The following is a 14,220-nucleotide window of genomic DNA, read 5'->3' on the forward strand; positions in this document are numbered from 1 at the left end:
AATTGTTTATCACACTGCTATTACATCAGTGTATATACAACTTATCAGATATAACAAAGAAAAGTATAGGCATTTTTTTAACTAGTCACAGTTTACCTGGATTTGTGTAAACTTTGAAATCACTTTGGTAGTCCTTACGTCTAGAAATTTTTAACCCTTAGGATAGACCCCACATTTTTTTTTTTTTTAAGGAAGATTAGCTCTGAGCTAACTACTGCCAGTCCTCCTCTTTTTTGCTGAGGAAGCCTGGCCCTGAGCTAACATCTGTGCCCATCTTCCTCTACTTTATATGTGGGATGCCTACCACAGCATGGCTTGCCAAGCGGTGCCATGTCCGCACCCAGGTTGTCCCCCGAACCGGCGAACTCTGGGCCACTGAGAAGCGGAACGTGCGAACTTAACCACTGTGCCACCAGGCTGGCCCCTAGACCCCACATTTTAACTCAGTAGGCTAACGGTCTTCTTAGTAAATCTGTTTATTCATTTAGTCATTTGGCAAACATTTTAGTGTCTCCTACAAGCCAGGCACTATTAGTTGTCTTATACTATATAGTCATGTCTGCATAATGACATTTTGGTCAACAAAGGCTGCATATATGACAGTGGTCCAGTAAGATTAGTACCATGTAGCCTAGGTGTGTAGTAGGCTGTACCATCTAGGCGTGTGTAAGTACGTCCTGTGAATGTTCACTCAACAACAAAATCGCCTAACGATGCTTTTCTCAGATCATATCCCTGTAGTTACGTGATGTGTGGCTGTATTTTAATATGTTTACCACTCTTCCCTATTATACCTGGAGCTCCTTGAGATATAGATCTGTATCTTCATCTTTTTATTTCTGGTGCCTAGCACAGTGCCTGTCACATAGTAGTTACTGATTAAATTTGTATTGTTTTGAAATGAATGACTATGAGAATATTTATTTTTTACTAAATAATAAATTAAGTAAATTCAAGTTTTACTTGAATAACCAACATAATGCCAAGTACCACAGGAAGATGGAAGAGATGTTGTGATCCCTAAGCCTGCTTCAGTTGAAGCAGAGTGTCAGAATTCAAGAACTAAGTAGGCAATTTTGAAAACAGTGTAAAACCAATTTAAAAGAGTTCAAGAGCCAGACCAAAAGAATTTGGACATTACTCTGAGGGTATTGGAAGCTATGGAAACTATTTGAAGGGAGGAAACGTTGCTGAAGCTGCATTTTAGGAAGAATTGATAGCAAGGTATAGCATGCATTAAAAGATAAGGAGAACCTGGAGATAGGAAGAAATTATTGGAGCAATGATGAGAACCTGATCTTAAGAGCTGTAAGTAGATATGGAAAAGAAGGGATAAATGCTAGACAAGGTAGAAATAAGTAGAAACAGGACTTTATTAGAAGATGAGATACAAAGGAAGAGTGTCAAAGATAATACCATGTTATGAAACATGGAGAAATAGAGAAGTTGTGAAGTGTAAAGAACATGGTTTGGAGATGTTGGGGGAGGATAATGAGTGGTTTAGAACTATTGAGTTTAAGGCGCCTGCCAGACAACTAAGTAGAAAATCTCAGGGGGTGGGGGCAGGGTGCAGTTTTACAGGTGTTATTAAAGTAGGAGTTTAGAGGTAAGAGAGGGAAGGTAGAGTCATCTGAGCAGTGACATTTGAAGCTGTGAGAATGGGTGGGCTTATGCAGAAATAAAACACAGAGAAGAGTTAGAGGGCTGATGGTTAGAAACATATGATTTAGAGATGAGACAGAAGTAGCCTAGAGGCAGACTTAAAGGAGAGGCCAGGGGCTGGCCCCATGGCCGAGTGGTTAAGTTAGCGCGCTCCGCTGCAGGCGGCCCAGTGTTTCGTCGGTTCGAATCCTGGTCGTGGACATGGCACTGCTCATCAAACCACGCTGAGGCAGCGTCCCACATGCCACAACTAGAAGGACCCACAACTAAGAATATACAACTATGTACCGGGGGGCTTTGGGGAGAAAAAGGAAAAATAAAATCTTTAAATAAATAAATAAATAAAGGAGAGGCCAGACAGAGGGTGAAGAGGAGAAATAAATATTCTACTCTCTCAGAAGCAATATAGAAGGGAGGTTTTTATCTAGTGAGCCAGAAAGGTCTCAGAGAAGGATGATTTCTAAGAAAGAAACTTTCTAAGTAAGTTACTAAGAAAACTTCTAAGTAAGGTTTTGGAGAGGGGAACTTGTAATAATACTCTCTAGTTTGAAAAGGAGAAACCATGTTACGGATTGGGGAGGTAAGGAGTAGTGACCAAAATGAGGAAAACGATACAAGCTTCTCAGTCTAAACTGGAAATTTGATCATTAAAGGAATGAGAACTAGGTCTGCTCTTGGGAATAATATTTAGGGGTGGGTGGGGCTGTCTAACAGTCCAACATGGATACCTGTGGGAGGCAGAGACAGCAAGATTGTGGCTTGTAGAATCTTAGAGGCCATCTGGTTTAACCTTCCACTCAGTATTGGAGTAGAAAGTTCTAAGAGTGATATACATAATAATTTAATGAGGTTCTAACATCCCATTTTTGTAATAAATATTTACAGTAGCCTCTTTAATATTCTGGAATGAAATTGGCAGATGTGAAATAACATATCTACAATCTCCAAAGAATACACACACATAGCATTAACTGTAATATGAAGGAGAAATTTTTAAAAAGTGATTTATAATGGAATAATATTTATTTTAATTCATGTATATTTGGGAACAACTATGTTAGAAGACACAAATAAGTAGTCAGATACTTGTTCCTATTTAAAAGAAAAGGTTTGGGTTTAAGAGATCAGAAGGGGGCTGGCCCGGTGGTACAGTGGTTAAGTGTGCACGTTCCTCTTTGGTGGCCTGGAGTTCACCGGTTCAGATCCCGGGTGTGGACATGGCACTGCTTGGCAAGCCATGCTGTGGCAGGCATCCCACATATAAAGTAGAGGAGGATGGGTACAGATGTTAGCTCAGGGCCAGGCTTCCTCAGCAAAAAGAGGAAGATTGGCAGCAGATGTTAGCTCAGGGCTAATCTTCTCAAAAAAAAAAGATCAGAAGCCCTTCTGTATAAGAAGCACTGGAATATGAAAGGATAGAAAAGGTAAGAAATAATAGACTTAAATAATTATGATAACAAAAAGAGGGAAATAACCTAAATGAAGTAGGGATAATACTGCCACAATAAATAATAGATGATCAAAGTGGAGAAAAATTAGGTAGATCTTAATTTAAAATGTAGTGTCTATCATGAAATTCCACTACAGGCCAAGGCTCTGACACGTAAAAAGGCCTCAGAGACCATATCATTTGAAAGTTGAAATAGGCTGAAAACAGGAACTTAGGTGTAAGACTCTACAAAGAAGTTGTGAGGTTTAGGAACAGTGTCAGAGTAAGATTAAACAACAGGCAACCTAAAAATAATTTCCTCATAAAATGTTTACAACTTGATGTCTCCCATTCCGTAAAATTTTCTAAAGCATTCAGGATGATAGTATGACATATTTGTAAAACAGTCTTTACTAATGAAACTCACTAAGATCCCTTCGTTTCATATTTCTCTGCTATTTTAATATTTGATTCTGTCTATTAAAAACAATCAGGCTCTTGTTACATGTTAATTAGCAGTATTAAACAAAACTTTCCATCTATATGGTTAGAAATGCTGTAATGTAATGAGTAGAGAGAACATGCAGAGAGTAAACTGTTTAATAATTTCAAGCTTAATTATTTAATAATTTTAAATATTCTTTTTCATAGTGACCATTTCCGGTATTACTGAGCTTTTTCACATAACTATTGTGAAAACACTTCAATGTTATTAGATACAAAAGTACTACCAATTTATATTTGTACTGGGTTGTCAGGTGGGACATGAGGAAATTCTTTGGGTATGACTGTCCCACACATTGCAGAACATTTAGTGTGCCTGGCCCCATCTAATTAAAAAGTCCACTAGCGTTACCAATATTGTGACCACTGGTAAATGCTTCCTAAGGAGCAGCAGTGACCTTTTAGAAAACCAGTGCTTTAAGATCACCATTCAGAGCTATCTCCAACAGAAGGTAAATGAGAGGCAAAAATTGGGTGTGTGTGAAGTGTGTAAGGGTATGCCCTACAGGACCTATAAGCACAAGCATTGTTAATACTGAATTCACTAGGATGTTTACATTTTATAAAGTTTTAACCATTTTATATTTAAATCATTTTATTGTATAAGACAGTGGATTGTAGTTTCCCTATTGTGTTTAAAACTAAAATTAACCTTTTTATGTTTCTGTTCTTATGTAAGGTATTATTAATCACAATATTCTGTTATTCTGGCTAAGGAACGCTAGATAAAACTGCATTTTCTCCTCATGGACACATGTTAACAAAATGATTCTCAAACTTTAGCAGCCATCAGAATCGCCTAGAAGCTTGTTAACAAAAAACAGATTGCTGAGCCTCACTCCCAGAGTTTCTGATTCAATCAGTAGTAGGCTTGGGAGAGGGGCTGTAGATTTGTGATTCTAACAAGTTCCCTCATGATACTTCCCTGATGATGGTAATATTGCTAGACTGGGGATCACAATTTGAGAATCACTGCGCTATCAAACTGTTGATGATTTCAATATGTTTTAGGGAGCAATGGACCACAGAAATTCTGCATTGAAAAAGTTGGGAAAGAAAATTGGTTACCCAGAAGTCATACCTGGTAAGTAAAATCAGAAAGATTAGAGAACATAGCCTTTTCCCAGTTATCCTGTAGATCTTAAAGCCTATTAGAAATTAGAAGTGAAATATTTTCCCCATGGTACTGAATTATTTTTAATAGCTTTTTCAAGGCATAATGTACATACCATAAAACTTACCCATTTGGGGGCTGGCCCCATGGCCGAGTGGTTAAGTTTGCACTCTCCGCTTCGGCAGCCAAAGGTTTCACTTGTTCAGATCCTGGGTGTGGACATGGCACCGCTCGTCAGGCCACGTTGAGGCAGCGTCCCACATGCCACAACTAGAAGGACCCATGACTAAAATATACAACTATGTACTGGGGAGATTTGGGGAGAAAAAGCAGGAAAAAAAAAGATTGGCAACAGTTGTTAGCTTAGGTGCCAATCTTTAAAAACTTACCATTTTAATTAAATGATATATAGTAGATTTACAGAGTAGTAACTTTCACTACAATCCAGTTTTAGAGTATTTTCATCACCCCAAAATGATCCTTTATGCCCATTTGCAGTGAATCCCTTTTTTCCCCACCTATGAAGCTTTTTTAATGAGATATTTAGAAAACTTTTAAAGTTTTCTCTGAAGGTAGAGGAAGAAATCAAGTCTAGATAGCTTTTGGGAGAGCTAATTTCTAACATGATGAACAGAAATATTTTCTCATCATAAATGAGGTTTAACCACATTTCCAAAAATGTATAAAACTAAAAACTAACCCTAATCTTAACTTAAATACAGTATGTTGGAATTTGACCTAACATCAACAATATCTGAACTTTATTTTGTGAGATGTTTCAGTGGTCATACCTGGACCTTACTGGATATTCCTATATTTTCCCCATCTGCCCTTTTTACTTGGTTCATTGTCTGTTCCTTTGTATTTCCATACATATACATATATGTGGGGTTTTTTTAATAACAACTTGGCACCTTTGTTGAAAATCTGTTGACCATAAATGCACGGTTTTATTTCTGGATTCTCAATTCTGTTCCATTGGTCTATATATCTATCTTTAATGGCAGTACCACATTGTCTTGATTACTATAGCTTTGAGTAAGTTTTGAAATTAGGAGGTATGCATTCTCAAACTTTTTTAAGATTGTTTCAGCTATTCTGGGTCCTTTGGATTTCCATGTGAAGTTTAGGATCAGCTTGTCCATTTCTGCAAAGAGGTCAGCTGAGATTTTCATGCAAATTGTTCTGAATCTATAGATCAATTTGGGGAAGCATTGCCATCTTAACAGTATTAAGTCTTCCAATCTGTGAACATGGGATGTCTTTCCATTTATTTGGGTCTTCTTTAATTTATTTCAACAACGTTTTGTAGGTTTCATTATATAAGCTTTGCATTTCTTCTGTTAAATTTAAGTATATTATTCTTTTTAAAGCTATTATAAATGGAATCTTTTAAATTTCATTTCAGATTGCTAGTGTGTAGAAATACAATTGATTTTTGTACATTCATATTGTGTACATGTATTTTGATTTGACCTCTTGTCCCTTGCTTCTTTCAAACTTGGAACAGACTCTGCCATTACACTGTTGTGAACAGCTTATCTCAGTCACACATGAAAACCAGCCTCATTACTCTGTCAAGTTCCATGTTTCTATTTGCAAGGATGAACAAAAGCAATAATTGTAAATTTATTTTCCCTTTCTGGATAGCGTTATTTCTTTTATTTTCAAACATTTGCCTAGGCCTTATCCTAAAAATACAGCAGAGGGACAAGGCTTTAGGGCAAATTCACTACATGTTACCTTGTGAAGGTGATATTAATATGACCCAAAATTAGAAGATGCCCTTTAAAAACTCACAGCTAAGAATAGAGCAGAGAAATTTAGTAGGAGCAGAATATTAGATATTAGAGCAGAAAATTGTTTCTTACTATTAAAGTGGTATACTTAAAACCTTTTGATAAGAGACCTATGGCCCACAAAGTCTAAAATATTTATTATCTAGCCCTTTACAGAAAAAGTTTGCTGACCACTGATGCAAATTAGGGTGGATGGGAGAGCATGAGAGGACTAAAATTTTACTGAGTACCTGCTGAGCATCAGGCCCTGTGCTATATATGTGCTTGTTTTTTCTTTTCTCTACTCTGAGAGTTAAGTATGGTTATTCCCATTTTACCAAAGAAGAAAGCAAGAGTCAGAACGGTAAAAGTGCTTGCCCAAAGGCTCAGTGACAGAGCTGAGATGTCAACTCAATTTTGCATGACTTTCAAACCAGTGTTGTTATGTACTACACTGCCTATATGATTCCTTGTGTATTTCCTTTTCTCAAGCTAACAATTCTTACTTTTAGTTTTAACCGCCTGGACCTGCCACCCTACAAGAGCTATGAGCAACTGAAGGAAAAGCTGTTATTTGCCATTGAAGAAACTGAAGGATTTGGACAAGAGTAACTTCTGAGAACTTACACCACTGAAGGACAAGAACTTATTTGCAATGTTTGTCCTTTTCCTTCTCTGCCTATTGCACATCTTGTTGTAAACTTGGACTGTGACTGTTTAGAGAGTTATCTGAGTGTAAGTAAATTAATGTTATCATTGAGATTTATCTTCCAGTGATTTGGGATTTCTACTCAGTGTTTCCAGAAATCAGATCTGCAAATGACTAGTCAAAACCTTACTTAACATGAGATTTAACAGCAGTGAAATCTGCCTTGTCTTACTCCACTAGATTCTTTCCTTAACAACAGTTTTGTATATGTGTGTCAAAAGTCTCACCTGGGAGTAAGTTTTTTTCTTTCAGAGATTCTGCAGATATGCAGGGAAGTCCCATGGTAACTGAAATATGCAAGATCTTCCTATTAAGCCTCTTGGTAAGAGGTATTTGTTAAAAGTACAAGCTTAGCAAAGCTTCGGGGGATGTGAGCGAATTTCTGGTTTGTGCTCTCCCTCTCATTTCAGTCTGGCCTGTCGTTTTTCCTTTCCGGAGCATGAATCCGTGCATCATTTTGATGTTATCCCTGCAAAGTGATGGCAAGACTCTTGTATCTCTCTACAGAGTAGTTTTATTAATTTGAATTCAGGGAGAAGTTGGTCCCAGCCTGCAAGTGACTTCATAAGTCTCTTCATTTGGAAGTTTGATTGTTTTAATTGCCTTGCAAATACTAAACTTTATAAATAATATTAACACTATGATTCCTTCACTGACGTTTATAAAAGTTAACCTAGAATTGGAATGAATTTAGCTGAATTCATCGAAGGCCATCATTGACAATTTCTGTATGTTCCTATATACAAGTTTCATCTTTATAATTTTAGCATAATCCAACAAGTTCAGTTATATTATTGTTAAGGAGTTCAAGTTTTAACTAGATGCTTTCTAGTCCCAATAGAGGTCAATGAAACATCCTCTAAAATTATATTTCCATTAGGGAGGGAGAGCTATGGTACTGGCTAAAAACAAAGGAGTAAAACATTTACTAGCCATTCATTTCTAGTAACCACAGAAATGTATTCTTTCTGTGAATTAAAAGTCTTCAAATTTATCATTTCTCAGAAACATACTGGAGTAGTCACTTCCATTCTTTACATTGTGCTGAATTGGATGTTCTCTTCACCTCTAAAAATTTTAACAGACTTTTCCCATAACGATTTAATTTTAGGCTGCTCTGTTAGTAACCAATTAATGCACTTTGAACTTCTATATAGTTAATTCTTTTAACTTGGCCTAGCCTAGACTCTGTCAAGATGGCTGATGTCAGAGGTTTGACTTTATGGACAGTGGGATGAAGCCTAAGCCATTGGAGTCCTATCATAGCTGAACCCTGAGGACAGCCTCATAACTCGTGAAGCAGGGACTCTGGCAGGTTTCAGTAGCATAGAATGAACAGTAGCATTGAGCCAAAAATAAGCAGAGAGTAGCAAACCCCTGTTCCATATGGAAAGAAAATGTTTTTTTGTCCCTAACTACTCTTCCTTTTACACCCTGGAACAACAATAAAAACATTTTTAAACTTGTGTATCTGTATTCTAAAACACTGCCATCATAAAGTAGACTTATGTGAGTGAAAGGGTTGCCTCATGTCAGTGTAAAGGGGGAGATTAGACTCTCCCCAACCCTATATATTTTTTTTATTCCACATACTCCAGGAAAATGTTGTATGGTCTCTAAATGCCCTAGTTTTCAAAGTAGGGACTCTCTGCCTTTTTGTTGGTAGGGGAAAAAAGCGCTATTGCTTTGTCTTACAGAGCGAATGTCTGCTAACTACCCATTCATTATATGTCTGAACTTTGGTAATGGCTATGGAGATTAAGCCTTCTGTAAAGACTTCCTATTGAGGTGAATTCTCATATTGAAATGTAGTTACCTACAATATTTACTAGAGATTTATGAGATTAAATTAAGAGATAATGTAAGAAAGTAGACTTTTTTTGTTCTACATAATGCTTGATGATTCATTTAGGGACCTAGAAATATTGTGTGAAAATGTATAAATATCACCCAAAAGGCTTTCTGCCCTATATTTTTAAAATACAGAATAGTTATATTTGAAGTAGCCCTGGCCCTAGTTCTATAGGGCTTGGCTATTTAATATTTTTATGGAAGAAACTTTAGTTCTGGGAAAGGTAAATGCTTGTATATATTTTTGCAGCCTGGGATCTCCCTTACTCCATTTCTTCCTTTAATTTAAGTGGCCACATGTATATGTCTTCCCTGCTGTGTTAGGAAAATGGGGGCTGGATATCCCAAGAATCAGAGGTTATATAAAAATACTGCAAATAGACAGCAGACATAAATATCTACCAAATGCTATCTTAAATTTTGGTCCAAACTGAACATTTGGAAATAGATTTATTGTAAGTGTTTAATTAGAGTGATTTCTTAAATCTGAACTAAATTGCTTTTAGAATCCTTTTTCTTTGTAAGCATTGTAAATGCTAATAAATCCTGTTAATTTTTTTACTGCATGTTATGTTGAAATAAAAACAAAGTAAAATGAGCAATTGCCTTATTCTTCTGCTCTTTTGGGAGGTTGGGGAAGTCAGCATTTCACAGCCTGGGTCAGGAGGGAAGGGCCTCACTTGTTTCATCAGATAGAGTGGTTTAAAACTGATCCAGCAGCTTCTAATAAAGAATTCCTGCTCTTGCCTTTTATGATCTTATATCAGAGTGCAGAAGAATCTAATTTCATAAGACTTACAATAACTCTATTTAAAATTCAGATACTAATTTTTCATCAAGAGATTGACATACCAATGTCAATTCATCAAATTTTAGTGAAACATGACTCACCTGTCCACAGAGGTCTCATCCTAAATGAACTATTTCAGTTAAACCCATTCCGCCACTTCTTACTTATCTGGTTAATAATCTGAATTGTTAGCAGGGATGACTCATGGAATTAGACTTCTCTTTTTATATCCCTCCTTATTTTGAATGTAATTCCATCCTTCTAAACTCCTTTAGGTTAACTACTTCTATTTAATATTGTTGGTATCTCCAGCCCCCCTCATTTTCTTGTTTTTCTTTTGGAAGTATTGACAGAATTATTTGTATATATGCTATGCTTTCATTAACTAAAAATGGAATGGCAGCACTGGATTGTATATTACTGTATTGGAGTTCCTTTGTTTTCTTGAACTGTAATTTCAAATACTCAGGTAACTCTACAAGTACCACAGGGAGTCAAGTGCCCTTATAAAAGTCCTTCAGGGGGCTGCCTCAGTTGCATTTCCTTAAAAGATGTAATGGAAGACTGTTCATAATTAAACTTTTTTGGTCCTTCATTTGCACACTTTTCTGTTAGTCTTGAGTAAGAAGGTTTGCCCTGCCTGCAGAAAAGCCGTCTATATGACCGGGGTGCATAGATTTCTGCGTCTCTGCTTTTGTAAGTGGGCAAGTTACAGCCTCTCTGTAGTGATGAGTAGAAAAAAACTAGGAACACCCACTGAGGTGAGATTGGATTTGGCACCTATGTTGAAGAGAACTGAGATGAAGACATCTGCTTTTCTGAGACAACTAAAGATGCTCTAAGACAGGACCCCAGCCATGGGTGCTAAGTAGAGAACCACCAGCTAGCTGCCAAGACTTACTGTTCTCAATAAGCTGTCCTGCTCACTAGCTTCAGTAGACTTTTATTAGGAAACCAATGATCACGCTCTCATTTAAAATAGGACCAGTGAAGAGAGGCTGAGAAGTGGGATTTTTTCTAATATGCCAATCTAACAGTGACTGGAGGACAAAAACTGCAGGTCCTTCCCAGGTCTTAAAAATAGACCCTGTCCTATTTAATCTATCCCATATAAGCAGCTAGAAAGCTCTAGCTTCAATGTGGCTAAGAAAAAGGGGGAAGATATGTCCCTGTCAGCATGAGGAAATCTTTCATGGGAAAATCAGTAGTAATTCTTACTGACCGTTTGACTCTCTGGCCCCAAACCCTACAAAGCATCAAACTGGGACTCAGCTGTGGCTGGCTGACTGCTATTCTCCACACTTTTAGGAAGAGTGTCTCACATGTTCTGAAACTCCAGAACAGAAACTTCTGTCACCCCTAGCCCATTTCAGTTGTCAATTCCTATGTGTCTGTAGGGTTCCATTGTGGTCTGGACATTTCGGGGGAGGATCTAGGGAAATCTTCCTGGTTGGCAAGGAGAGGAGGGTCTTAAGTGGAGACCACAGGAAGACAATATTGGTCAATGAACAAGCAAAGATGCTGTGGGCAAGAGGGTTTCCTCAAAGCCCCCCAAAGGGAAGGCCCTTAAGAATTTGCAGTCACACCTGCAGATAACTGAAGATCCATACCGTTATTTTTCCTCATTTCTAATTCAGACCTGCTTTTCTATTTGTCTTCCCTATTCTAGCAACCACCGCCACACCTATATTCACTTAGTCCTAGGACAACTGTCAACATTTATTACTATGTCCCAAACACTGTTAGATATGGTACATGCACTGTCATTTAGTCTTCCTGGCCACTCTTACAGAAGGATGATTATCTCTATTTTACAGATAAGAAAATAGAGGCTCAAAGTGATGGAGTAACTTGAAGTGTCCACAGGTATTGTGGCAAGAGTGCAAATAGGAATTCAGGACTGTCTGACTCTAAAACCTGTGTTCTTAAACATTGTGCTGTACTGCTACTCACCACAACCCTGCGAGTCTTCCATGGTCAATTCAGGTGTTCTATCTAATTGGTCTCCAAATCGTGTCAAATCCATCTTCAAAACTTCTTTTGAATCACTTCTCTCACAGCTGTCCCCATTGCCACAGCCCACATCCTTCATCCCTACTCAGGTTGACTAGCAGCCTCTTGTCATTGCTTCCATTCTTCTCCCTCCAGTCCATCTGTGCTGCCTCAGAATGATCTGTGAGACCTCAGTCTCATGCTTCTCCCCTCCTTAAAATCTTACAGTGCTTCCTCCCTTACCACAGAATAAACTCCAAAACTCATAAGCCTGCCATTCAAGGCCCTAACTGTCTCCAACTCCTTCTTCCCCATCATTCTGGCTCCAGTCATTTGAACTATTGGCCATTCTCTTTTTTGCTTCTGTGATTGTGATCATGTTAAATCCTTTCACCTCTCTCAGTTTGGTTCTCCATACGTAAGATGGTGGTGAAGATCCCTCAGGTGCTTATCTTCCAGGATTTCTTGAGGTACAGTCACTGCAGCCCTTCTTCATCTTGCTAAATGCTTTCCTAATGTTTCCAGTATTCAATACTCATTTCTTTGTAGCCAATCCTTTTTTATTTATTTATTTAATTTTTTTTTTAAGGAAGATTAGCCCTGAGCTAACTACCGCCAATCCTCCTCTTTTTGCTGAGGAAGACTGGCCCTGAGCTAACATCCATGCCTATCTTCCTCTACATTATATGTGGGATGCCTGCCACAGCATGGCATTTACCAAGTGGTGCCATGTCCACACCCGGGATCCGAACAGGCGAACCCCAGGCCACCGAGAAGTGGAACGTGCGAACTTAACCGCTGCACCACTGGGCAGGCCCCTCCAATCCTTTTTTAAAAACTTTACTTTGAAATAATTTTAGACTTATGGAGGTGTTGCAAAGATAGTACAGAGAACTCCTGCATACCCTTCACCAAGCTTTCCCCAGTGTTAACATCCCATATAACTTGATACAAAACTAATAACTTGACATTAGTAAAATAACACTAAACTACAGCCCTTATTCAGATTTCTCCAGTTTTTCCAATGTCGTTTTTCTGTCTCCTCTAGTCTGCGACAGGTCTTCATTCATTCCTTGTCTTTCATGACCTTGATATATTTTGAAGAATCCGGGTCAAGTACCTTGTAGAATGTCTCTCAAATTTGGTTTAATGTTTTCTCGTGGTTAAGGCCATATATTTTTGTGGAAAAATACCACAGTGGTGATGTGCCCTTAGTGCAAGGTATCACTGAGCACACATCAGTATATCCTATTACCAGTATTGTTAACCTTGATCCTGTTGTTAAGGTGGTATCTGCCAGGTTTCCTCACTGTAAAGTCACTATCCAACCCTTGTAACATGCAGACATTCCTGGAAGGAGCACCAAATCCTTCCCCAATTAAAAGAGGCTACAGTGGAATGAAAATTTGGAGTTTGATCACCTGCGTTGAATTCAACAAGCTCCAGAGTCTCGAAGAAACAGCACTTGTAAAGGAATGCTGTGGCTACTGGAGATAGTGCGTGCGAGTGTTCAGCCAGTAATGTGGCACAAGGTTTGCTAAATGGCAGTGTATTTTAACAAGTTGTTTCTTGCTAAAGAACCCAAAATTTTCTGTGGCTTGCGGGAGTATAAGGCTAAAGGGCAGAAAATGGGACAACAAAAAAGGAAGAAGGGTCCCCCTTTTATTTTAATTATTTTGGTGAGGAAGATTGGCCCTGAGCTAACATCTTTGCCAATCTTCCTGGTTTTGCTTGAGGCAGACTGTCGCTGAGCTAACATCTGCCAATCTTCCTCTATTTTGTATGTGGCATGCCACTACGACGTGGCTTGATAAGCAGTGTGTAGGTCCGCTCCGGAACCCGGGCTGCTGAAGCAAAGGGTGCAGACTTAACCACTATGCCACCAGCCGACCCTAGGGAGAAAATGAGGGAGAACAGAGATGTTAAGTTGCTTCTCCAAGGTAACACAAGGGATGGGGCTGAGCACTCGGAGTCCTAAATCTGCAGACTCCCAGGCTAGCCCTGACCACTCTATCTCAGAGCCTTCATGGAATATTCCCAAGAGGGCCGCTCTGGAGACCCCAGAGACGCTTGACTCCAGCCCCAACTCGGACTTTCCCGTCTTCGGCGTCTTTTGGCTCCGCGCCTCACTTTGCCTCGATCTGGGCACAAAGAGGGTCTCAGCAAATTCCCCTCAGCGCCTTCATACTCTCCCATCACCCTCCACCCAGGGCTTCCAGAGCCAGCTCAGACCTCGATGGAGAGTTGAAAGCCTCTTCTAACACCTCGAACCAGCGTCTTTTTCGGCACAGAGGGAGTTTGGAATTTTCCGTAGCTTAAGTGCTCCTTTCGGACAACGCAGGGCAAATTCCCCACGAGCCCTGGAGGGGGGAAGCACCGCCCGGCCGCCTG

General features: G+C 38.9%; 1 protein-coding gene and 1 long non-coding RNA gene across 8 annotated transcripts in view; one reads left to right on the forward strand and one right to left on the reverse strand.

Moving 5' to 3' along the window:
• Positions 1–9,645, forward strand: part of ITCH (itchy E3 ubiquitin protein ligase) — a 109,332-nt gene extending 99,687 nt beyond the window's left edge. For all 7 annotated transcript variants that reach the window (XM_005604581.4, XM_001916721.6, XM_005604582.4 and 4 more), the window contains 2 exons: positions 4,607–4,679; positions 7,000–9,645. In XM_005604581.4, the coding sequence (XP_005604638.1) occupies positions 4,607–4,679; positions 7,000–7,099 (173 nt within the window). In that variant the 3' untranslated portion in view covers positions 7,100–9,645. The remainder of the gene's footprint in view (positions 1–4,606; positions 4,680–6,999) is intronic.
• A 3,826-nt stretch (positions 9,646–13,471) lies between these two features.
• LOC138920150 (uncharacterized) lies at positions 13,472–14,200 on the reverse strand. The gene is made up of 2 exons (XR_011430867.1): positions 14,062–14,200; positions 13,472–13,721 (listed from the first exon to the last, which is right to left on the reverse strand). It is a non-coding gene; the product is annotated as an uncharacterized lncRNA (long non-coding RNA).
• Positions 14,201–14,220: the final 20 nt, after the last annotated feature.

This window comes from Equus caballus, chromosome 22 (genome assembly GCF_041296265.1).
Source record: "Equus caballus isolate H_3958 breed thoroughbred chromosome 22, TB-T2T, whole genome shotgun sequence".
NCBI classification, from domain to species: domain Eukaryota; kingdom Metazoa; phylum Chordata; class Mammalia; order Perissodactyla; family Equidae; genus Equus; species Equus caballus.